Genomic DNA, 26,145 nt, shown 5'->3' with positions numbered 1-26,145 from the left:
GACTGACACATTCAATACACCCGGCCAGGAATGCATTTCCAGTGTATACATTTACTGTCACAACTGCAGGGAAATCTTTTATTTTCAGTATTTAAAGCTATAGTGCGTTCTTTTTTCATATAAAATAAGTTTCAGTTACATTCAAGCCATCTCCAAACCGAGTTGACACAAAGTTGATTAAGCCTAGCAGCTCCACAAAGCTCTCTCTGTATTTTTCAGTATGGTAGCGTTTGCAAACTGGTGTCACATTGGCGCAGGAGCTCAGAAAAAAATCCCAATAAGCGCCCAAGAAATGTTTCCGTTGTTAATTCTACTGCTAAGAAAAAACCTGGACGTACAAGCAGAAAGTATAACATCCATGCGGGATCACGAAAGGTTCACCTGCGCCAACAGTGTTGTTGTCATTACTCAGAATTCCTCATGGAGGCGACAGACGTTACGCATTATTGCTTTAAGCGGCATATGCTCTCAGAGAAAGCATTCATACAAGCAAACAATTTGCACGATTTCCAGAGTTGGAACATACATCTCTTTAATTCACAAGGCAACATTTCTGCCAAGTTTTCGCCCATCTCGAACATTCATGGATCAATTTTATAAACCGCTGCAGAAAATGTATTAGTGTAAGGCCATCCAAGGAAAATGGTCTTTGGCGTGGAATTACATTCTCTTGTAGGGAGAGGTCTAATGTAGATGTCCTATCTATTTGATAGACTTTTGGCTGGGTGAAAATAAAACAGAACTACCATAGTAAATGCTTTTTTTCCCTTCATTGCACAATGATTCTCAGCTCCAGCGCTTTCAACAAGCCTATTTTTGGTGAGCAGGGACATTTTTATATCAACCTGTTACATTTTTACGAGTTATGTATTCATCTGCTTCAGGGTGTAAGAAAAATCTTTTAGCTCAACTTAATCAATCATTCATAGCAATGCTGGGAACCAAATCACTAGACAACACCTCTCAGTATTACAACACAATTCAACAGCAGGGCAAACTACAGCTTCCAAAATGACCATTTGAATCCACATCTTTCTTGGACAACTTGAATCACGTCACGAAAGATTTAATTGCAGGGTATGTTGTATTAGACTACATTAGTCTGAGCTAAATATAACTTATAACCTGCTGCCAATTGCCTTTGTACACATCCAGTTGTGTTTTTTGGCCACCCGATGAGTTGAAGTTAAATATTCTCCCTCTTTTAGCTCTGTTTTGGTCTCCGTCTACCTACCCCTGTGAAAAATAGTTGGCTCTTTAGAAGTGAATTGCTCCACAATGTCACTATGCCTAAGGAGCACTGGTATTCTACATGCTTTCTTATTGTTAACACATTCCTTGAAATGACACAAATCAAGAATGAAAGTATTCCCACTGACAAGTTTGGTGTGTGTGTGTATCCAATCAAGCCAGATATATCTTCTTCCTCTGTGGTATAGAAGCTCCACTTATCCAAAAGCTATTAAAAACACATGTTCCTTCCATCACCATGAACACACACACACACACACACCACACACACACACACACACACACACACACACACACACACACACACACACACACACACACACACTGTAGTTTGTTTTGACTCCAAAATGTTATGTGGAATCAATTGTGCATTAATGTTAAAACAAATGTACACTTTTTTCTCAGTTGTGTGTTTGCTAGGTGACACACGCTTTCACAACAGCAAACTGCAGTTGTGACTTTTGAACCTACACCTGTCAGAGCTGTTACTGTTACACAGAGCTTTATGAAAGGAAAGTAGCTAAGTACACAGGTGCTATGTGAGATGCCTAGTGTTTATTATTGCAGCTATAGCCGCCACACAGTAATTGGCTATGGCTGACTAATGCTCCATGGTCTAGTATAGGAGCCCAATCAGTGGATGTATTGTTTAGTGTCACAATACCTGCATTTTCCCTCCCTTCATGAGCGACTGCATCCAATTAAAAGGTGTCCCAAACTCTGAACAAAACTGCTCCAGTGCCCTTTCTGTTCTGTTGTCATGGCTGCATGTGCCTGTTATTGTTGTTGTGAATCATTTATTTCAATAGTGAGTGAGTGAGTGAGTGAGTGAGTGAGTGAGTGAGTGAGTGAGTGAGTGAGTGAGTGAGTGAGTGAGTGAGTGAGTGAGTGAGTGAGTGAGTGAGTGAGTGAGTGAGTGAGTGAGTGAGTGAGTGAGTGAGTGAGTGAGTGAGTGAGCAAGAGAGTGATTGAGTGAGTGCTATTGTTGATGGCATTGGGATGTTTGTTACATTGTGTTAACACTTCTTGAGGGAACATAGGCACATTATTAAGGGACACGCAAGCATTGTGAACTAGGGTTGGGAGATGTACCAAACAGGACTTTGACAATGTCCACCGTGAATCATCGCGATGGACCATTACAATCTTTTCACTTTTTCAGCAGACAAGTGTTACTGTAAGGACGTTTTAGTTGGATGGGATATCATTGTACGGTATTCAAGCAACCCACAAACGCAATAATTGGCCCTGCATTCCGAATCGCATACTTTCTACTGTTTAGTATGTCCTGATTCTTGTGGCCAGATTTAGGATGGTTAGAAAGACCTGGATGTCTACTACATCTGGCCAAGAAGAAGGTGCAATGTTATGATGAAATAAATAAGTAAAAGTATGTCCCAAAAGTATGCTACTGCATCCTAAATAGATTAGTTTTATCGTCGGATGTAGTATGAAGAATAGTAAAAAAGAAAGAGTATGCGATTTGGAACGCAGGGAAAGTCTCAAACTGCGTTGGACTTGCTGAAGTTAGCACACAGATACTACAGTTTTTTCAAAATAAAATGTTAAAACAAATACAAAGGTAGTTTAAAGGAGTCACTTCTAAAAGTACTTCAGGATTCCTTCACTGCTGGACGTCTTATGGTCCGATAAAGACTTAGAAGGTAAGAAGGTAAAAAAGAATGTTTATGTTTAACTGCAAAAGCTAACTACTATATTTTGAAGAAAACTATTAAAAAGTATAATTTGGGTTTCTTCTAGTAACTGTTTTCATGGTGTAATGTCCAAAATACCCTTTGTCACAGTGCCATTGCTGAATCTCCTCTTTTCAGCCTGTGTCTGAAACGCTTATGACATCATAAGGGGAGAGAAATCTGACTGGGGTATTGAACACATGCTTTTTAGAAACGTGGAGGTGGAGAAAGAGAGAGGTCTGCATTTTGCATATACGGTGACCTTTAAATCACGATTAGACGATGTTTCACAGATCCATTGGAGGATACCATTGCTGATCGTCCCAATTACTGCCAACAGTATCACATGAAGAAGGAGCACCAGTAGCTCTTACCTTCACAGTTGTGTCCCCCTGTCATCAGTGAGAACCCTGGGAAGCAGGAGCAGCGCGCCCGGCCCACCACCACCGCACACTGCTGACTGCATGGGCCGTTTCCTGAAAAGAGACAAAAACACAAGCAGCATGATCACAGTCATCTTCGGATTCCACACAGCTCCGTGTCCAGGACAGTCATTCACTCACATTGGCCTTCATTTACTAACAGTGTGTACAAACAGAATTGTGCTTATACTGTGCGTACAAACGTTTCACGCACAAACCGGTGATTTATCAATATTTTCGTACCTGAAGAGTGTAGCCCACTGATTAATTCAATGAAGAGGAAAAACACCACACAATAAACAGAGTGCTGCGCCGACATTTTTCGCTAAACACAAGACTCTAAAAAGTTACGCACTATAGCCCTGCCGTGGACCAGGAGCTGTTTTCCCCTCACACTCTCACATAACAGCCTTCTCCCCACTATAACCTCTGCAGCGGTGAAGTGTCAGCAGGCTGTGCGATGCATTGTTCAGGATGTTCTTATATAACTAACACTTTGAAGGAGCAAGGGCTTTTGTTGGAGTGCAGGCTCTGGCAGGCTGCAGGGGCCTCATTTATCAACCGTACTTACGCACAAATCTGTGCATAAGGAGGGCGTAAGAACATTGCAACGCAAAGTATGGGATTTACCAAAATGTACTTAGACTTAGGAATGTGTGCAAATTCAAGCACAGCTCTGACCATGCTTACGAACAGAATCTAGTGGTAGAATAGCGATATTACAAGCGCAAAGCAAAGCATTTAAGAGTGTCAACGTAATTTAAAGTCATACATTTGTTTGTTTAATCATCATCTGTGTTTTGGACCTCTTGTTTTATAATCTTAAGTTTCTTTAAGAACACTGATCACGTTTTGTGGCGACTCAGTAGGTTAATGAAACTGAAAGTAGATAATATCCCCAATAGGCTTTATCAATGAAAACAGCCGGTCAAAACAGCATCCAAATGAGCTAAAATCCTAAATACAATAAATAGTTATATGGCTCACTTATTTTTAGGTAAGCTCTAATTGATTATTCATTAAATTTGTCACACGTTTACATGTTTTGAGGCGGAGGTTCCCTCCGATGCTCTATGTGTCTCATCTGACAGCACTCAGCTGTCAGTTGAGCTGGATGAGCCGCGGTGACTCGCCAGACTCGCCAATCACTCATTTCACTTAGACCCTGTTTCCACCTGGCATTAATATGTGGTTTTTAGGATCCGATCGCGCTAACTACAGGTGGAAACACGCTCAATGCGCATTGAATGCGCATTGAAATTATCCACATTCTGAGGTGGTTTGAGACCACTTATCCACATACCCATTAACAGTGGAAACGCGTATGCGCATCTCATACACATTAGGCCCCGCCCACTCAACTGCGGCGAGTGACTGGGCGGAAACGCGTACTCATTCACGCGACAATTCACGTCATAAAAGTGCACCGTTGCAGGTAAACAGACAACAGAAAACAGAAAACATTGAAGATGGAGTGTATAAGCGGAAATTATGTACGAGCTGATTTCCATACAGCGCGGGGAATTCGAATCCGGATCGCAAACGCGCATAGAAGACGCATTGTTAAGGCCAGGTGTGAACAAGCATATTACATTTACATATAACGATCGGATTCCTCAGAACCACATATTAATGCCAGGTGGAAACAGGGTCTTAGTAACTCTAATGTTGTTAGGAATTTATCTTCATCTCTTATTTATTGAAAGAGTTTATGAATGACTGTACGTATAGTTGTCAGATCGCGGACCCAAAACAATGCCGTTGCCTAACAACAAATATCACATTTTCCCATGCAGCAAGCTTTCTTTTGTTTTAATGCCTGCACTAGGTGAGCCAACAAAATATGTTTCGCTTTGATTCAACCTCGTTTACAAGGGTTTCCATTTCTGTGTTGGAGAAGTTTCTTTTCGTTACCCTCGGCTCTTTGCCATTGTGGCGGAGAGTGATAAAACACATTCACATGGTTGATAAAGGGATGTGTTGTGACCATATTAATTGGAGGCGTTTCTGAATGCAAATTATCTGAGCGTGAACGAGTATGACACTTAAGAACATGTGGGATTTATCAACATTGATGACTTACTGGTGTGCGTACGATAGGCCAGCGCACGTTTGATAAATACCGATTTTTTTGTACTTAAGCACATACTAAATTTCATTCGTAAGAGTGAATTTAGAACCTTTTCTACGCACTGTTGATAAATGAGGCCCCTGGCTTTTTGCACCGCCAATCTCCTCCTTGATCCAGATTCAAGTAGTAGCGGCGGTGTAAACACAGCACATCAACTGTGACTGAACACGTTTGTCAGTGAAATCAGCATATTTTCATTCAAAATGGCTATTATCAAAATTGTCGATAGAAAAATACATTTTGACAGTCGAGTGATCAATTAATCAACTAATCTTTCCCGTTTGCTTGTAGGCCTACATAATGTTGCATATATCAATGCATTGCTATTGCAATGTTGGCGTTACCTGCACATGGATTGAAGCGGGCAGTGCTGGTGCTGGTGGTAGTGATTGTAGCAGTAGTTTGTGTAGGCAGCGCAGCAGCAGGGCCCTCCTCTCTCACTGTGTTGTCCTCGTCAGGGCTCACTGGCACATGGGAACGAGACAAAGCCGAAAGAACATGAAGGGTTAACCTAGCATTAGGTGATTTCACATGGATTCTATACCTTCTGCTGCACGTCCAGATTTATTTTTAACAACAGAATAAACCACTGAAACATTTTGTGGGCGCTTCTGGAGCTCCTATCAGTGTCTAGGGGTGACACCAGAGAGTTTTGAGGAGCTGGTAGACTTTGTGTCAACTCATTCAGCAATGGCTTTAATGTAACCAACATTCATTTAGATGAAAAAGGTACGCACTTTGGCACGCATGTGTCAATCCACATTCCAATGGGAGTCACCATACCTGGTGCACAGGAGTGAGCGTCCTGCTGCAGTATGTAGCCCTGGTGGCAGCCACAGCGGTATGAGCCCCACATGTTGGTGCAGGTGTGCTGGCAGCGCTGGCCCGGGTACAGCTGGCACTCATCCACATCCTCCTGCTCCTCCACTGCGTTAGCTGCTTCGTCCGTGGCACTGACGGAGAAGGCCTCCTTGGGGAACTTGTTGTCAGGCACTGCAAGGAGTGAGAGAAGGATGGGGGTGAGTGTGTGTGTGTGTGTGGGCCTGTTTTACTCATGTTGTGGGGACATAAGTCTGATTACATAGTGATATTGTGATGGAAGTCCCCATAACGTAATGAATCACATTTCAAGGTGAAGACTTCCTTAAGGTAAGGGTAGACTTAGGTTTATGTTAAGGTTAGGGTTAGGGTAATGATAATGGTAATGGTTATACAAGTAATGGTTATGGTTAGGGCAAGTCTCCAGGAAATATGTTATGTCCTTGGAAGTGATGAAACCTCGACTGTGTGTGTGTGGGTGTGTGTGTGTGTGTGTGTGTGTGGATGGGGGTGAGGGGGGGCACAGCGCCAGATTGCCTGTTTAATTTATCCTGCACACTTATCTCATGAAAGTGACTTGACTGACGACGCTAAACAACATCTGTGCCTCCATTACTTTAGAATGCAGTGTGTTAAAGTGATGCTTCAAATTCAATTGTCATCCTTACAAGAAGCCGCCAGCAACAAGTGCAAAGGTTGGGCCGTTAGTAATGCATTTAAATAACTCTTAAATAGCATGGGGGGAGGGTGCCCATGTGAGTGTGGTGTCCTCGGAAAATAAATGCACAACATGCAGCTTAGCACACTGCTTTTAGAAAGATAACTGAGATGGTAAAATGCAATGCATGGCATCAGGTATTTATGAGCTAACTGAACTCATTCACAACATCAGTGTTGTTCAAGTCCTTACAATATGTCTTAAATCACCAGTTCACCAAGGCCTAAACCTACAACTCCTCTGCTTTGATTGACTTTAACAAAAGAAACCTCAAAGTGTTATTCAAGCAAGATAGCATTAGCTTTAAAAAAAAATAGTAAAAAATATAGACGGACAGCATTACTTTCTACAATTGTCCATTATTATCTTGCACAGCAGGCCTGTCAAGCTGTGGATATGAATAAGGCCATAAAAGGAGAGTTTGTTTAATACATATATCACATTTGTAAAAGCAAAGTAAAAGTGTAAGTACTAAGGAATAGATTAAACTGTAAGTTGATCTGTTCTTATAACATCCACAAACACAAGTACGGTATGCCCGGCAAGCTACTAACCCCTGCAATGTCAAAGAAACACCTTTTCAGGCTTGGAACATCCACCTTGTGGGTGCCTATGGTCTAGTATCTCATAGTTAGGAGGAACAATAGAAGCTCTGCCCTGCCCTGATTTGATCACTCATTCCTTATCCTAATATTCTTATTTCCTATAAAGGTTAAATTTGCCCTGCGTTCCGAATCGTATACTCTTTCTTTTTTCTATTCTACATACTACCTGACGATAAAAATGATCTAGTTAGGATGCAGTATGGCACAATTGGGATATACTTTTACTTATTTATTTCATCATAACATTGCGCCTTGATCTTGCCTCTTGCTTTTATATCCGTCACATCCCCGTTTGTTTTAATATGGAGGCTCTGTCGATGTGACGTCACTTCAGGTACGCACTGGATTATGGGTCAAATCGCCCAAATAGGATGCTGTTTTCAACACTAAAAATCTTGGCCGGATGTAGTAGACATCCTGGTACTTCTAACCATCCTAAATCTGGCCATAAGAATCGGGACATCCTAAATCTTTTTTCTACCACACTAAATAGTAGAAAGTATGCGATTCGGAAAGCAGGGCTACTGTTTGAAAACCACTCTGCTGCTTTTGACGATATGTTTTGTATAGTAAGCATCCAAATCCTGTTATGTTAGAACACAGGACATTCATAAACATCCGGTGGAAATTCTGCTATAATCCATCAATGGCAACACATTTGGGGTTCAAATCTGAGTGAAAACAGAGTGTATCCAGCATTAACAACAAGCACCTACAGGCATACTGTACATATATACCAGTGGAGCTGTCCCATTTGCCAGTGGGAATTCTTTATTTCTTTTAAAATATACTGTATTATATTTAAGTGTGTTTACTATTGGGAATGTGGACTAAACTGTACAATTGCAAAAAAAAAAAAAAAAAAAAATTGAGTTGACATCATTGGACATCAAGGGGCCCAAAGTAAACCGCAGCAGCCAGTAATGGCTCCAGCTGTGGGTTCTAAGTAAATATGTCTGCCATTACCTGCAGTTTAAATGCAGAGGGGCAAGGTGATTTAAATGTTTCCTGTCTCAATTAAATTGTGTTGAGTCATAAGACTGAAAACATATCGCCCAAATAAATAAATTGAGTGGATCTATCCATACACCACTCACACAGAAAGTGAGAGAGAGAGAGAGAGAGAGAGAGAGAGAGAGAGAGAGAGAGAGAGAGAGAGAGAGAGAGAGATGACCACAAACTGACAATCGAAACAGAAGACACACAAATCATGGCAACCAAAAGAAAACAGAAAATGTGGTCACTGTTCAACAGGTGAGGTTGAGACAGAGATGCACTTTCTCCTACAATGTACAACATGTAATGAAACAAGAAACATTTATTTTAACAAGTTCAACTCTGTCATCTCAGATTTTTAAAAAAGCTGAATGACCTCACACAATTAGAAATACAGGAGACCGGGCATATCTTGCTGCAGAGTATGTACTGTATGTAACATGCCACAACCTGAGGGTCAGTGAGTGACCGACACACACACACACACACACACACACACACACACACACACACACACACACACACACACACACACACACACACACACACACTGTATACAAGATAGATACTGTAATGTTCATAATGTATATAATGTTCATTTGTGTACTGTCTGAATATTTGGATTTATTGTATCTTGATGCTTTGCTGACATTGTTTTTTAAAAGAGAGAGAGAGAGAGAGAGAGAGAGAGAGAGAGAGAGAAACACACACATAAACTAACCGAGAGAGAGAGAGCAGTCTTCGCAGCACCCAAACCCTTCACTCCTTTCGGCAGGTTAATTGATTCCCACTTGAGAAGGACATCATTCAAATTTCCCTTTCAAAGCTGATGTGAATGAAATCACAGGCTGAGTGTCCTTACCTCACCACCATCAAGCATAGAGAGCCCTGGATACAACTGTTTCCCCATAGAAGGACAACCACAATGCGTACTAATGAACTGCAAGGTCATGCAATGTGTCTGGACCAAAAACAAAGGGCCTACCATGTCCCATAACAATGAATTGAGCGAAGGTATACAGCTCTCGAGTTACAAGACTTCTTTGATGGATTTAAGGTTCTAATTACACAGGAGAGACAGCTGACACTAACATACTGTAATCTTAATAGATGACTGTATTGATGAAAAAGTTGGCAAATCCCTCGCACATGGAGCTTACGGCTGCAAACATGATATATGTTGGATCATAATCAGACTAGGCCAGCGCACTAGACGGAAGCAGCAACAAACTTGCTTGGTCCAACTTTTTTTCTATAGAGATACAGAGATACAAACGGGGTATTGGAATGCTTTTTGCATGGAGGCATGTTTTACCCCGAAATTCTCCACTGTTTGAAAACTCGTTGATGTAAATGTCACTGGTTTATTGTACTTGATGGATCAGAGAAATGAGGAAAAACTTTTTTGCTGGCACGAGTAGAGAGAGACAGCAGCCCGCGCAAGCCATCTGTTGCTGATTGATCCCAGCTTGCATACATCTTTCCCCATTACTCTGAATGGAAACGTGACTCCTGACCAATCAACCTAGACCGTCTGTCCGTTATTTTTGGACGGATCACACTCGGCCCCTTATACCCCACCTCTGACATGCACTTCAACATGGACAAAATAGTGATGGCTATATATGTACATTAGAATTCCATATTCCAGTGCAGAGCATAGCCTGTGCCCAAGTGAACTTAAAGGAATAGTTGTATATACTTTAGCTTTTTGGCTCACTCTCCGGCTCAAGAAAGGTGACAGAAACCGGTAACACTTTACAATAATATAAGGGCACATTAATGAACTGCTAGTTAATTCCTAGTTAATGCTCAATATGCATTAACTAAGCATTAACTAACTGCTATGCTTAGCTAATGCCTTACTAAGCATTAGTTAACTAAGGTCTAAGGGTATAACATTCTAAACTGAGAATTAACCTAGATATAGAAATGGGCAAAAGTCGCTCATCCAGGTTAGCTTAGCTCAAACACTGGTAGTCAAGGGGAGAAAAATAGACAGCGCAACATAACATGATATACAGTATAGTCCCAACGTCCCAACAAGCACACAGGAGCATTTAGTGATGTTGTAAGTTTATCTTTTGACCTGCTCCCATTGACTACCAGTGTTTGAGCTAAGCTAACCTGGATGAGCGACCTTTGCCCATTTCTATATCAAAAACACATGCAGATGCATTTACAGAAACGTTTTCTGTCGCCTTTTCTTGAGCTGGAGAGGAAGGAACAAGAGCTACAAAATGTAAATGTTGAACTATTCCTGTACAGCGAAAAAGAGCTTCTCAAAAAAAAAACTATGACCAGGGTCAAAGTCAACATCTTCTAAGTTCAGCAGCCTGGTTAACTAGCTCACCTCAACAGCAGTATATTACTACATCAACTTTGAGGTTTGACGTTAAGCAGGATCAGGATTTGTGGTGCGTAGTACTTAAAAACGGACACAATGAAGTACACTCAAATTGTCTATTATTCCACTATGACAAATATGGAGGAGCAATCCACAGCTGCAAAGCATTAGAGATAGAGGATGGAAAACAACCTTTTACATCTTATTTTTTGTGTGTTTGCAAAATTCAGCTTTTTCCTTTATTCTCGCTGATTGGCAATAATATTCAAGAGCCAAATGCAATTAATTGACATCCGCCACTTTATCCAAATAAAATCAGTATAATAGTTTACAGTAAAGTAAAGTTGTATTAGGCTTATTTGAGACCAGTCAGGAATCAATCATTGCACAGCATACACCAGCCACATTTCTGTACAACTTAAACCAAACATTTTGACATTTGATTTGCTCCACAACACTTCCAAGACCTCAATGCATGATGGGAACTATGATGACACATTAATACATCTTACCTTACAGTACAACACTTTTGCTAACAAGTTTGACATGAGGATTTTTAACATCTGTACAAAGTGCTGCTGACAGTCTAATTATGCCTGACATGTTGCCTGTATTCCTGCGTCTCCATTTTCTGAGGATGTTTTGACATTTTATAGATGTGTTGAATTTATTCATTTGTGAACGTATGAGGCTGTCAGCGCTTTAATATTATGTTTCCAAGTGAAACAATTTGATTAAAGGTTATGGTTATCTCAGCTGTGTGGCATATCATCACTGCTACGACCACACAAAGCAGCATTCAAGCAACCAGTATTGGTGACTTAGAGTGAACTCACAATTGCGCATTCTAGTACATTAGCATACGTACCGTGCCAGGGCCCAAGGAAGTGTACCGTGCTTGAGCAAGTAACAGAGCACACTGTTCAAAACAACGTAGCCGTCAATCATGCTCAGGCACGATATGAATTCTTACGTTGTATAAATTAGGCTTTATGAATAAATGATTCAGCCTGCATCCCCGTGAGTGCCATTCCTCTATAGACCGATGGAAACTGTTGCACTTCTCCAGCTGCTTCTTGATTTCTAAATAGCCTCTTTTTTTTTGCTTACCTTTTGCCTTTTTTAACTTTTTTCCCCTCTGGCATTGAGGGAGTGTATGTTACTGTTTTTACACCTATACAGTAAGTCCTTACACCACCCGTGTGCATGATGAATGTGTTGTCGATGTTTCAAACTCTGATGTGTGTGTGAAACATATACATACCTTCTCTGGGCATAGCAGTGGTTCTAGGCATCTGCTTCCTCCTCAGTGGGATCTGGCCCAGACCCTCCTCTTCCTCGCAGCAGGTGAGGAAGACATGACCGCACGGGTAGCCCAGGTACTGGTGGGCATCGCAGCCCCGCCCCTCACTGCGCACACGTAGGCCAAGGGCACAGCAGCTGCAGCACACCTGCCAACACACACACACACACACACACACACACACACACACACACACACACACACACACACACACACACACACACACACACACACACACACACACACACACACACACACACACACACACACACACACACACACACACACGCCAGCAGAGTTTATTATGGGTTTATGGTCCCTCCCCTTGTAGCCATCTTTTGGTAAGCCGCAGAGCAGGGGAGTTATAACGGCTAAACAGGAAAGTGAGCTGGTTCAACACATGCTGCAAAGGTTTTCAACTGTCGCCTCAAGCTGAACCACATTTCATGCAAACCAGGCTTTCCCTTACATGTACAGTATCCCATTTCACTACAGTTATTATTACTTTCTATTAGACATTGTATTTCTCTATCGCATTGTTAAGAGGGAGACTGGGACTTTAGAATGTAATTGCCAATGACTGCTGTTGTAATTTTTTGTGCATATGACATTTAACCTTCTTGAACCCTCTTCACCTTTTTCTTCTTTTTAAAGTTTGTTCTAAAACAATGACCTGGCATATCAATAGGTCTGGGCTGGCTCAACACAGTTGGCTCCGCGGGCCAAACCGCCGGGTTTCCTCTTGGAGAAATTGCGGAATTCTATTTCAGCCTGAGTCTGAGAGGCAAGAGGCACCATTCCTATTTCCATATGGAAGTTATTCACAAGTCTTGAAGGATGCGTATACAGTAATGAGAGACTTTGGCAGTTCTTAACGAATACTTAATTTCAACCTGTTGTGCCAATTAACACAAATAAAAATCTGTCTGACCTTAACAATGATCCTCCCTGCTGGCATTAGAAGCCTGAAATCTAAATCTCACTCTGGCAAAAAAGAAACATGGAGGCATTCCAAAGGGGATGTTTTAATCGTTTTGCAATTTTATACACTAGCAAAACCCTGTGTTTTCACCATGTTATTGTCAGGGCGGCTCCAAAGCATTCACAAGCCACCTGACCGCTGCCTATGGTTTGCACATACACCGCCATCTTGAACCATTTTAAACTGTGTGAGTCATACCACAATAACAGTTAATAATCTATTGTAGAAGGAATACATAACCTCTAATCAATTCAGTGTTTGTTTTATGTGGAACTTGGTGCGCCATCCCCCCCATGACATAATGTCTTTCAGTCACGACTCCAACCAATCCTTTTCCCCCTTCCATTTCGACTGCACACTCTCTAATGAAGAACATCTTCAGTGGGTGTTTTACCCTTTGAAATAAAAACAACATGTGGCGAAAGCGGTCATGGTAATAAAGGGACATGTTATATGCACCTGGTAGGAGTCATCGGCACATGAGCTCCTCTCAGTCACTTCACAGGTGTTCCCGCTCCGGGCTGAAGTCATGCCTGATTCACACTGGCTCTGCTTCACGGCACTGAGGCAGCACTGCTTCTCTGCAACACTGACACAAACACAAACACACACACACAGACGCACACACAAACACACACACACACACACACACACACACACACACACACACACACACACACACACACACACACACACACACACACACACACACACACACACACACACACACACACACACACACATTTATGTATTTATACACAACACTGAATGAAAATCATGTTGAGACAAAATTATGCACACAGTAAGTAGCAGAACAGTTGGAGCATATCAGGCCAGACCGCTTGAGTTAAAGTTCAAAAAAGTGGAGCAAGTTGTCTATCCTGCTCACAACTGGTAAACATGAATAAGCAAAGGGTGTATAGCGTGCTTACACGACTTCAATCACACCAGACTCTGCTTAGAAATACCAAGAATAAAGACAGAATAATAGAACAGTATAATAGAATAGACACAGAAATACTGTCAAGATTGGGCTTGCGTCTCAAAAGAGGGCATTGCAGTGATGAGTATTGGACTTCCATAAAGGCATGCGCCTTGTAAGAGCAGATACAAATAAAATGGTCAAAAAAATCGAAGAAGCTCTCACTGAGAAATAGCGACGGTAACAAGCCCCTTAAACCTGAATCCCACTCTTACCTTAATGCTTCACAACAATTCAATGACCTGTCTAATAAAGACCCACGTGACTGTATTTCAGTTTATGCAAATTAGGTCAAATCCATCATGGCGGACGTCTGTGGTCGGGGGTTTTGGCATTTGTGGCGCCCCCTTTGGTTTGGGCTCATTGGCCTTTGGGAGACATGCCACTACATGTGTTATATGCAGAGTCATGTGTATATCGTAGGCCCCCCAACACTGCGTAACATGGTGTTGATTGAGTCAAAATTGAACAGGTTATTGTGAATGAACTGTTATTCAGTTCAAGCAAATAAGCTCCACATTTCTCCAAGCAGATTTAGGAGTAGTGCGACAGTAAAGTGGCTGAAGTACAATCTGATATCAAAGGCCAGTTGACTCACCTGCATACGGAGTGCCTGTCATTGTTCAGCCGTGGCATGTGGTCACAGTGGTGCTTCTCCATGGCCCATTTCTGACCCGCCACGCAGCAGCTCTGCAGGTCGTCGGCCGAGACACGTGGCCCTACAGACCAGACACATACAGTCAGAGGCATGCATACATCAGCACACAGTATACATGAGACTGATGGAATAAAAACAGTCCTGCAGTAAATCCTCTGTGTCTGCTACACTGTATATGTTACAGACAGAAGCCTGAAGAGTGTGGTAGAAAGAGCGAGGGGTCAGACATATGAAACATATGGTAGACTGCAGCAGGCCTCAAAGGCGCCTTTAACATTTCAACAGCTGACTGAGGAGGTGTGCTAGTCACGTTACCATAATACAGTAGGACCATTTTATGATTGGAAACTTTTTTTTCTTTTACCCAGAGCTGGGGGAAAGTTACACTTTATTCTATAAATAGTTTTGTGGACAAGAAGAGGGAGAGAGTGACAAAGTCCAGCTTTATGAAAATAAACGCATAACGTTTGGTCGTGACGTGTGTCATGCGCCAGGACCAGCCAGAAACTAGTCTTCTTCTGACTTGTGCGCCAACTGAAACTGGCGCACAACCTCAACATTATTTTTCTCAGCCACTCGCTCTGTTCGCTGATTGGACCGCCACATATTTGGCAGATAAAAGCCGGGAATATACCGCAGACCCAGACTGATACTGAAGGGAAATGACAATTGAGCGGAAGTAGGTAGGCGGGCGGTGCCAGGCTAGAGGTGGACCGTCAGACCAGAGCTATAACCACCTCTAAGACATAAACCTACTCTAACATAAACCTACTCTTCCTTGCTTGGCATCATTGGAGATATAAGATGACAATCTTAAAGTGCTGTGTGTACGCCACTAAAGACAAGTGGAAACAAATGTTTACCTGATGAAATGTTTTCACAGCCTTGTATTTTGAGCCACTGGCCATATGAAACTGATGGAAAAAATGAGACCTGCAGTTGCCTACTGTAGATAAGCAAAGCTGATACATCGAGATCCTCAAAGGAAGAACATTGAAATGGCAATGTGCAAATGGAAGGGAAAAAAACAGGGAGCAGAGACATTATTCCAAACGCTATACCTAAGACTTTGCATTCCTATGACACGAACATTGGTTCATGAAACTGACATCAGATCAGGTTCATGAATGCTTCCATAAAGTCAATCAGTTGTCATTATGAACTGAGATTCCAGTCATTCAGTGAAATAGTTGCAAAAAGAAATTTCCCATAACGGCTCCTCTCCAAAACCATCATCATTTAGTCAGATGAAAAATGGCATCAGCTGATGGAACTGATTATGAAACATGATAAACCCAGGAACCCATTACATCCTTGTAATTGAATAATAATGACACATTTCTAAACCCTCACGTTTCGGTTGATGCCAAAAATGAGCCCCCAAATATACAGCAAGAGGACATGACGTGGCAGCCATCACCAGTATCACTATTACATTCTGTCCCACAGTGACTGAACAGCCCCCCTCCCTCACTGTTGGGGGTGTAGCAACCAACCCAGTTGCTCAGCCGGTGGGTGAACCCACCGAGAGGCAGGAAACATGTGCTGCTGCTTGGCCCTACGGAGACTGTCAGCCTCCCCATTGCCATCACGTCACACCCAAAGCCGTCTCACCCTACCGCTTTGATCACATATTAGCATGAACTCTCAAGCACACACACACACACACACACACACACACACACACACACACACACACACACACGCGCACACACACACACACACACACACACACACACACACACACACGCGCACACACACACGCGCACACACACACAAAAAATCCACTGACAAAGAGCTTTTGTTTTCCAACTCAATAAACCATTCTCGGCTTACACACAGTACAGGACATTTGCATATTCCTCATAGTCACACTCTTCCTGTGAAACAAATGAATGACCATTTGTTTTGTAACTTTGAGGACATGAACCAAAAGTATGTAAGAAAAACCATGACATAAACAAAAAGTATCCAGTCATGAATACACAAACAGTTCACCTCATCGTGACAATACCAGTCGCAAACAGGAAGCTTGTTTCTCTCTCTCAAACAAACAGAAGCTATGTCACAGAAATGGCTATAGATCAGATTCAGCAGTTCCCAGCATGCATTACTCCCCTGCTGTACTATCCATTGTATTCACCCCGAGGTGCAACACGTCTTAACTATGCTAATCCCAAACTGCACAGTGTATACTTTCTGATTAAAAAGAGAACAGTAGAGAAAGAGTGACTTAAATAGCTGCTCCCTTTAAAAGTCCTCTTAATTCACTTCACTGCATTCAGTTCTGTCCCAGTCCTGGCTCCTTTAAAGCTCAGTAAACAATCATTCAAAAAGCAAAAGACTGTCTGCAACATACTGTGCATCATTTATAAGCACTGTAATGTCTTCACAAGGTTGAGAGAAGAAGAGGCTCTAATGTACTGTTAAAAGCAACTTCTTATTTAACCCACAAAACAGCTTTTGATTCAATATATATCATAGTATCAAGAAAAGTCAACTTTATTGTCAATTTCTGCAATATGTGCCAGACATACAGAGGAATTGAAATGTCTGTCTGACCCACGGTGCAATAAGTACAAGAGGATAAAAGAAAGATAAGTAATATATACATTAGATATATTCTAGATAAGCAAAATCGAGAGAAAGACATTGAAAATGTGCTATATGAGGAAAACGATTTATAATATGTGCAATAAACAGTAAACCTAAGAAATAGAAAAATGTACAAAAGAAGGGCATAAGAAGCAAAAACATTATCCTAGTCGCAGTTTTGTGCAGAGGAAAAAAATAAACTGGGACTGTATATGAAATCACCACTGCACACACACACACACGCACGCACGCACGCACGCGCACACACACACACACACACACACACACACACACAGGCTCATTATTTCACACTGAGACTAAATGGGAAAAAAGTTGGAAAAGCAGTGTAATGTCCCACTGTTATGTGAGGTATGTTCCCGGGAGGGGCTTGCCGAAGGGCCAAACATGAAGTCCAGCTGGGCAGTCAGTTTGCAGGAGTAAAGCCTATTAACTATACCTGAGAAAACAATGGAAACAAGCACATGTATTTATAGCTCAGGAACAACACTTCTTTAGTCAATGGCTTATTGTTGTAAAGAGTAGACATGCTTAGCTAGGATAGCAGCACCGCCGCGTCTACTCCCCCAAACTGGCCTTTTTAGTGAGGAACCGAAAATAGCGGACTTCCATCCACTAAAGGAGCTCCCATGGGGTTTTGCTTGACTGATTATCTGGGGCCTCACCATCCTCTGCCATCATTACTCTCAAACCAACACAGACACGTTTCAGACACATCTGCACCCGCCTGAGATATGTATGACAACATCCAGTAATATAAAATGTTATAGCAGCCAATAATGTATCTATATGGACACTACTGGTGCTAATGAGGTGACGATATATTTATCACGCTGAACTGTTGGCCAGTTAGTGTTGACCTCGACTGTTAAACATGAAAACTCTCCCCTGAAGAATTCATAGAAAGAACACAAGCAGTCTATAAAACTGTATGACATTGTGTCATCTTTGAAAAATGTACAGTATTCATTTAGTTGTCTGACAATATCTCAATAGATTTTTTTTATTCAATATCAAAGTTTGTATCTCTGTAAATAGTAAATATGTAAATTGGGTTAGCTATAAAGATGCACGGATCTTTGATTTGTATTTATAATTGATCAAATGGCCACGTGGGAAGTAAAAGGAGTTGTTTGATGGACAAACCCAACAAACTATTTTTATAGTCATCCTTAGCTGTAAGGTTTGTTTAACACCTTTTGCTAGTGCTGGTTTTTCAGACCGACACACTGTGCCCTCATCAACACCATTTTCAGCTATAGCCTGGCAGGACTAGCCTGATCTTGCATGAGCTTCACATTCGCTTATCGCCACATCAGTCTGACATTTCTCCAATCTCCGTGGGGAGGAGCCTGGTCAAAATGAGCTGGCCAATCAGGGCGCGCGTTCAGTCGTAACGATCGTCCCTTAGTGGACCGCAGCCCCTGGTGTAGGTTCATGTTGATGTCAATCTAGCTTCAACAGACAGATTGTAGTGGAGGCCCCGGTCTGATTGGAGGCTAGATTGACGACTACATGAACCAATCAAAAGCCGCCTTCCTCTAAAGGGAGGAACGTTAGGTCACATTATTTGCCTGTTAATTTTTGGGCGGAGATTGGAGAAATGCCGGATTGATCTACGAGATAGTAACAAAATGTGAAGCTCACGTGAGGCTCAGGCTGGTCTCACCAGGTTTATTTCCAGCAACACTGGGCATACTGTATGTATTTGCTAATATATGCCCAGGAGATTATTTTTAAAGCTATGTTTTCTTTTTTATCATCACAACAGCAAAGAAGAGCTGAAAAGCCACTTATATGGGAAATCACAGAGTAAGGTAATAACAAAACAACACCCCACAATTTAGCTTTTGAAAGGAAAGCTCCCCCTTCGTTCTTGTTGAACTTTCCACAGACATCAAAACATGATGGATTCTATATTTTCCACCTCACCAAATGTTTGCTGTTTCCATTTGTGTTTATTTTTTCAGTCAGTTCGAACGGACGGACGGAGGCACTCAAGGCGGTCGGGGGTGTGACGTTTCTACGATGTAATCACGGGAACAGGCTAAGGCACGTTAATGGCTTATTAGAACAATGTGAGGATGCTGAACTGCTTTAGCCCCCCCCCCGCCCCCTATTGCTCTGGCACAGTCACAAGCTTTATCCCGCCTAGGAACAACATTCATCAATATGCTTCCCAAACAACATAACCACCACAACACAATATACAATATAAACTACACACTACATGCAGTGCAGCAGAATGGCAGGAGTATGTGTCAATATATTCAATGACATTTCAGACTTTGAAGTCACTAAAATACAGAGCTCCAAAGAATGTGAAAACAATTATTTCAAGGTCCAGTATGGACACAGGGAAAAGGAGGTGTTTAAATTCTTGTGAGATGTGTGAAAATATCATATAAAAACCCACCTTCAACTCATCTCCTACTGCACACTCTGTCTTAGCATGTGTAACATAATGCTTGTCAAACTGTATATATGTTGTAACTTGTCGTGTCATGCCTCACCTCAACACTGGCTCGGCCTACGAGCTGGATTCATTGGTTTTGCACCAAATGAATTCAGTCCAGAATCTGTTCAGCACACATTTCCTTTGTTAAAGGTTCACTAAGCGGAATGGTCAGTTTAGCTAACTTCCTGTCAGTGACTGCAGTTAGCAGTCCCCTCCCTCGACCCCACATCACCACATTAATGCACTTCGGTCTTCAAGCAGCGAGTTATCTAGCATTATCTCAGATCCATAAATGTGATAAAACATAATAAAAACCATCAGAACAGACATTGGGAAGGATTTTTACCTGCTCCGCCATCGTAGGCGCATAAACATTCACCCATCTGTCGCTCTGCACGTGCACCGGCAGTGAGACGGGTTCCGGTTTGTGGCTTTCTCTCTTCTGATTGGTCATCAGGAGTGGGATCCCCGAAAAGTTTATTTGCCGATTACATGCAGAGAGGGTGACTGAGAGATCGGCTTTATGAAACGCGCACACTATATAAGTGATCACTGCATGAATAAAGAGCGATTTAACACTTATATTAACATAAATAAATCTAAAGCTTACTTCACCTTTAAATCTTCTTAGGAACATGTTTGAAATGAAATGGGTTAGGGAGAAGAGTGGCAGTAAACAGGAGCCCCTCCTCTCACTCACAGTGAAGTCTCATTGCTCAGCCTCAAATTCAAAACCGGTTTTGGTTTATTTATGAGATATTTCCGTATTTGGGTTTCTGGTCATCTAATTGGATTCAAGTCAGCAACCAAACAAAAGTGATGTCACGTACTGTATGTCTGTGCACTAATCAGGATTTGGAACAATTTGAATCAGGATCGGATGACGGGGTTGTTTGCTTATGTTGGCATGGTTAAGGTCTATATAATCTGATCAGAAACACAACATACCCTCACAATCCAGACCAAGCTATTTGGCTATTGAGAGTTACCCTTAATACGTTATACCTTAATCAATAATAATCAATCAAATAAAGCATGACTTTAGGTTCAGGTTCTCAAACTTGGCAGCACCAGTCTATTTCAGCCAGACAAACACACACATATGCACACGCACGCACGCGCACACACACACACACACACACACACACACACACACACACACACACACACACACACACACACACACACACACACACACACACACACACACACACACACACACACACACACACACACACACACACACACACACACACACACACACACACACACACACACACACACACACACACACACACACACACAAAGTGCATTTCACTCCAAGTTTTAATGTGTTGTTTCCTGTCAGTGGAAGGCATTTCCAGCCATTGCAACAATTTCTTTTTGGCAGACAGACAGGCCACTTTTTAAAGTCAGGCTGAAAAAAGACAGGTGTATTTTTACATTAAAGACTGCTTTTAGTATTGCTTTTAAAAATAGCTGCTTGCTGTTCAATCAGCACGTTGTTGTCACACCTGAAATGTCTGTGTCTCCACAATGTCATCTGGCAAACAACCATGACCAACAGCAGTCTTGTGTTTTCAGTCAATCCACAGCACTGATCCATTCCCATATCCATATGAGGTTTTTAACATGACCTCAGCGACAACTATCATCTCCATTTTCTTTTTCTTCTCTCTCTCTCTCTGTCTTTCTTCTCACTCAGCCCCCCGGGGGAACCATCTGTAAAGCAGATGGGAGTAGAATGGACAGTAAGCTTGAAAGGACTGTCCTTTTTACACAGAGTCATGGGCTTGTTCCTGAAATATATGGTTCCACTCAAATGGAAAAAGACAGGCCTTTACAGTGAGTACAGCAATGCCTTCTCTTTGTCTCACACACTCAGCCTTCCTCAGAGGCATAGCCAGAAATACAGCATGTCCCTCCCCTTAAACAACAGAGCTATAGCGGCTTTGTTGTTGCTCCAGTCCCCAATCATTATTCATTTTTTTGTCTAGTAATTCTATAATCTCCTGCAATGCCCAGCATCCGGCCTCCCACCGCCAGTCAGCCCTTTTACATGTCTGGCAATCCATCACTCCCGGACACCCGTCAACAGCAGCCTATCCACAGTGTAGTTGCACCCCATGGGCACCGGCTACAGCTGCCTCATGAGAAAAAAGTCTGCCTGTGTTTTCCTGTAAATACGAGACAGCAGGGGTGGCTCTAACACAACATCCACCTCAAGTTTTCAAATTTGGACTGAAAACTTTATCAGGTATTAAGTCAATAACGAACATATTAGATGTAGATGTAGAAGTACAAATGCCAATGATGCCCAGCAAGCTCATAAAGACTGGAAACTAGGTTAGGCAGCTACGCACACTTTGCCTTACTACACCTCTGAGGCTGTTCAAAATGCAAAAAAGCCAATGTTTTCATCCATCAGCCTTTGAAGGTTGTGTTACTTTGACTTTGGATAGGGATAGGGATTGGCTAGCTGGATGTTCATCTTTACCTCTTTTAGAGTGTCATATCCCAGATGCAGCAGCACCAGTCTTTGGTTCTTAAAGGTCACATATTGTGCAAATTATCAGGTTTAAAATTGCAATTTAGTTTTCTACTATAAACTGTTTTCATAGCGTAGTGTCCAAAAAAAAACTTCGGAAAAATTTCCGTTTTTAGAGCCTGTCCGTTTAAGCCCCGCCTTCCAAAATGCCTGGTCTGCTCTGATTGGCCCTGAATGATTGAGGGGTATCTGGGGGTGTTCTTATCACAGATGGAGGAAGTGCTAAATTAGTAATGAGGGGCGTGGCTTCTCCCCTTACCAGGTCATAAGGAGATGTAAATCTGACTGGGGTTTTTTTTGCATACATGTTTTCAGAAAAGTGGAGGGGGAGAAAACGAGAGAAGGAAGGGCTCATACTTTGGGAGTCTCTAGTCACACTGGGCACCCATATTAATGTTGAAAGACCCATGTGCATTGTGCATAATAGGTGAACTTTAAGCCTCTACTTTAAACTGTTTCACATGCTCTCCTCGCAAAACTACATTATTACCAGAGGGCTTGTTTGTACTTTGATTAGTTGCAAAAAAAGATAGTTTTTTACTTTCCCTGCAGTCCTCATCAAACTCTTCATAATATTTTCTTTGTTTTTATACAGCAGACGCCAGTGTTTGTTGTTTTCGGTCTCACACTTCAGTCCGACAGAAACACAGGAACGAACAGATGCATTTGGAGCATGATTAGCTGCTTGATGTCCCGCTTTTACAACTGGCACTTTAAGCGGCATGACTGCGAGGTCATAACATGCAATCATGTGCACGTGACTCAGCTATATCTCCACATTCAGAGATAATGAGAACGGTGCTGATGACAGATGATGGGGCGGCCATTCTACATCCTCATCCACCTTCTTTTTTATTTTTTTTTGTTCTTGGGACGATTTGCTTCCTGTCTCGGAGCCCCGCCAGCAAAAACTGCCTCTGACATTAGCTAAAGGAACAAGGGCGGGAGATAGCGGGGCTGAGAGGAGAAAGCTTTTCACAGATCCACTTAAGATATGTAAAAAAAAAAAAGGACATCGAGCAAAAGTTATATAAAAATGAATATAACAGAAGATGAGAATCAATACCATCCATTATTCAGCTTATCTATATGCCGGGTGCATTCAAATGCAGACACCTCGATGTGAACACTCGCTCTATTGTTGGGAATAACAATAACAATAAAAAAAGATCATTCTCCCATTTTTCCACCCGAGGAATTGAGCAGTTTTCAGTTTAGAGCCGAAAAAAGAGGGGATGGAAAGGAAGTATTATATGTGTTCTTCTGTGTACTTTTTTGCTCAGCCGGTATACTGTAGGCTACGACACAAATGGGATCTGGCCAAGTGGGAATCACTGTTTTTATTCCTGGGCCCATGATGCGAACATTGCCACACCAATTCTGGCTCTTGCACAACACCAGAATACTCCGATGTGATTGGTCCATATTTTCTAGGGAGTCGTCTGTGAAGTCAATGTGCGACCACTGTGAGAATGCACTATTGTTTTGGTGATTGGGGTCATACGGTAGGTCAGGTTGACCCCGGGGGGGTTTGTGAGAGAGAAGCGGACCTTCACAACAATGATATTATCCAGGGACTGCTGGATGCAAGAACTGTCAAGGCTTAAGGGGGTAGGTTGACTTCCCCTTGAGGCCAAAGCAATAACGGATGCCTCCCATCTATCACATGTAACACTGCTTTCACACCCTTTTTAAAATGAGGAAGAAACAGAAAATACACTAACGATGCTAACATGGAGGATAGGACATGGGACAGCTGAGGGTCATCCGTCTCAGAGCTGCTAATCAGTCGGTGCCACCACTGACATCGTAAATAACTGGGATTGTGTGTTGTCTGTCCTCTGTCTGTTTGACACCCCGCCTCGGTCAAGTCAATACTGTCGGCAACACCATGAGGTATAGCCTGGTGATTTGTGCCTCCTGCTGAGCTCGCCTGACTTCATTTAACACGTTTCCTCTTGACCCTTTTTACCCCGATAGATTGATCTGACAGAGGGGTCAATCTACCAAGAGGCCACCCCCGCAACAGCTGATGTTAGGTGCTCCGAAGAAAAATAGCACCTGAGGAGTGGCACCTTCTGTAGGGAAAAATAAACCAACACTCAATCAAAAAGCAACATTTGCAGGTGTTATTCCAAAAGTAAGGCAACTCTAACACTTGTATTTGCAGTAAAGCAAATTCAAAAATGGGACAAAACATTTTGTTTTTTTAGCAGACTATAACAAAAACATTTTCCACAAGTCTCATGGTAAAGGTCATTAGCTTATTATTGTTGAATGATCTGTTAGAAATGTAACCATGAATGCACAGAACACTATCAATGGATTACTTTGATACTGAAATAAAAACACAAGCGTAATCTTATACGATTGCTAAATTGATTTATGTGAATTTAATCACAATGGATATGGGAGATATCTATTCTCCCGGAACTCAAATTCAATTTAAAATGTATTATTTCTGTGTGTTTAAATCGTAGTAACTTTTGACGCAAACTTCAGCAATCAGTAGCCAAAGGTTTCAAAGTACACGGCCACCCATAAAGTTGGAATACAATATTTTTGACCTCTTCTCATGAAATGATTGTGACAATGTGATTTATTCTTGATAGATAAAGTGTATATCTTCTCAAAACTTTATTGATCAATCTCATCCAAACATATCCCAGTGTTAACCTTTGCAAACTGTGTATTCAGGTTTAAATTAAATTGGGGGTATTGAAAAATAGGAAGGGTTTTGTTAATCTATTTTTAAACCTTGGTCAATTGAACACGAAACACAAATCTAAGTATTTTGTGCATAGGAATGTCCAATATTACTCTTTCAAATGTCACTCACTCACTAATATTGAGTATGGCTACCCCTGACAGGCGTTGGAGCTTGGGCACTGGCGACATGTTGTCTTTTGGAAGAGAGCCGTTATACCCTTGACTGTATATAGATGGAAGACAAAGGGTGCTGTTAATAAGTGGTTAGAACTTTTGTGATGACTGCATCCACTCAAGCAGGTGAAGCTCAGTGATGGTATGGGCCGGTATTCATTATGGAGGAAAAACAACATTGGTGGTGCTGGATGGAAACGTCAACACCGTCCTGCACCATGGGCTCATATTTCTTAAGTTGTGCAGCAGATGCCATGGCCTGCTTGCCCCCATTTTATTTAAACTTGAAAACACAGTTTGCAAAGGTTAAATGTGGTTTAATTTTCACTGGGATATGTTTGGATGATATTGATCAATAAAGTTTTGAGAAGATATACACTTTATCTATCAAGAATAATTCACATTATCACAATCATTTCATGAGAAGAGGTCAATTTGTTTTATTTCAACTTCATGGGCAACTGTGTTCCTTCCATTCTGTGAGCTGTGTCCATTGCTGAAGGCCAAACTACAGTAACTACAATCCTTTCATTTTTTAGAATACTGATATGTGCCTGTTGCTTTTACCTCTGAAAACTTCTGCAGGGATGCTATGGCAAAACCGTAGACAAAATAATTGATCCTCCAGAGACATTCCCAACTTTGGTTGGAACAATTTCAGCATAAACATGTCATCACTTCCACCAGTCTTTGTCAGTCATACGTTTACTTACTTGAACCATAATGCTAGAAAAA

General features: G+C 41.8%; 1 protein-coding gene across 3 annotated transcripts in view; it reads right to left on the bottom strand.

The window, feature by feature from the left end:
* The window catches only part of fbln2 (fibulin 2), a 64,112-nt gene that overhangs the window by 23,536 nt on the left and 14,431 nt on the right, over positions 1–26,145 (bottom strand). For all 3 annotated transcript variants that reach the window (XM_080026777.1, XM_080026779.1, XM_080026778.1), the window contains exons 3-8: positions 14,849–14,969; positions 13,728–13,857; positions 12,248–12,434; positions 6,282–6,491; positions 5,843–5,962; positions 3,320–3,421 (exon numbers count right to left, since the gene is read on the bottom strand). In XM_080026777.1, coding sequence (XP_079882903.1) covers positions 3,320–3,421; positions 5,843–5,962; positions 6,282–6,491; positions 12,248–12,434; positions 13,728–13,857; positions 14,849–14,969 — 870 coding nt within the window. The remainder of the gene's footprint in view (positions 1–3,319; positions 3,422–5,842; positions 5,963–6,281; positions 6,492–12,247; positions 12,435–13,727; positions 13,858–14,848; positions 14,970–26,145) is intronic.

The sequence above is a fragment of the Ammodytes marinus genome (genome assembly GCF_949987685.1).
Source record: "Ammodytes marinus genome assembly, chromosome: 4".
NCBI lineage: Eukaryota > Metazoa > Chordata > Actinopteri > Uranoscopiformes > Ammodytidae > Ammodytes > Ammodytes marinus.
Note: the sequence above shows the minus strand (reverse complement) of the source record. Positions and strands in the feature narration are given on the sequence as shown.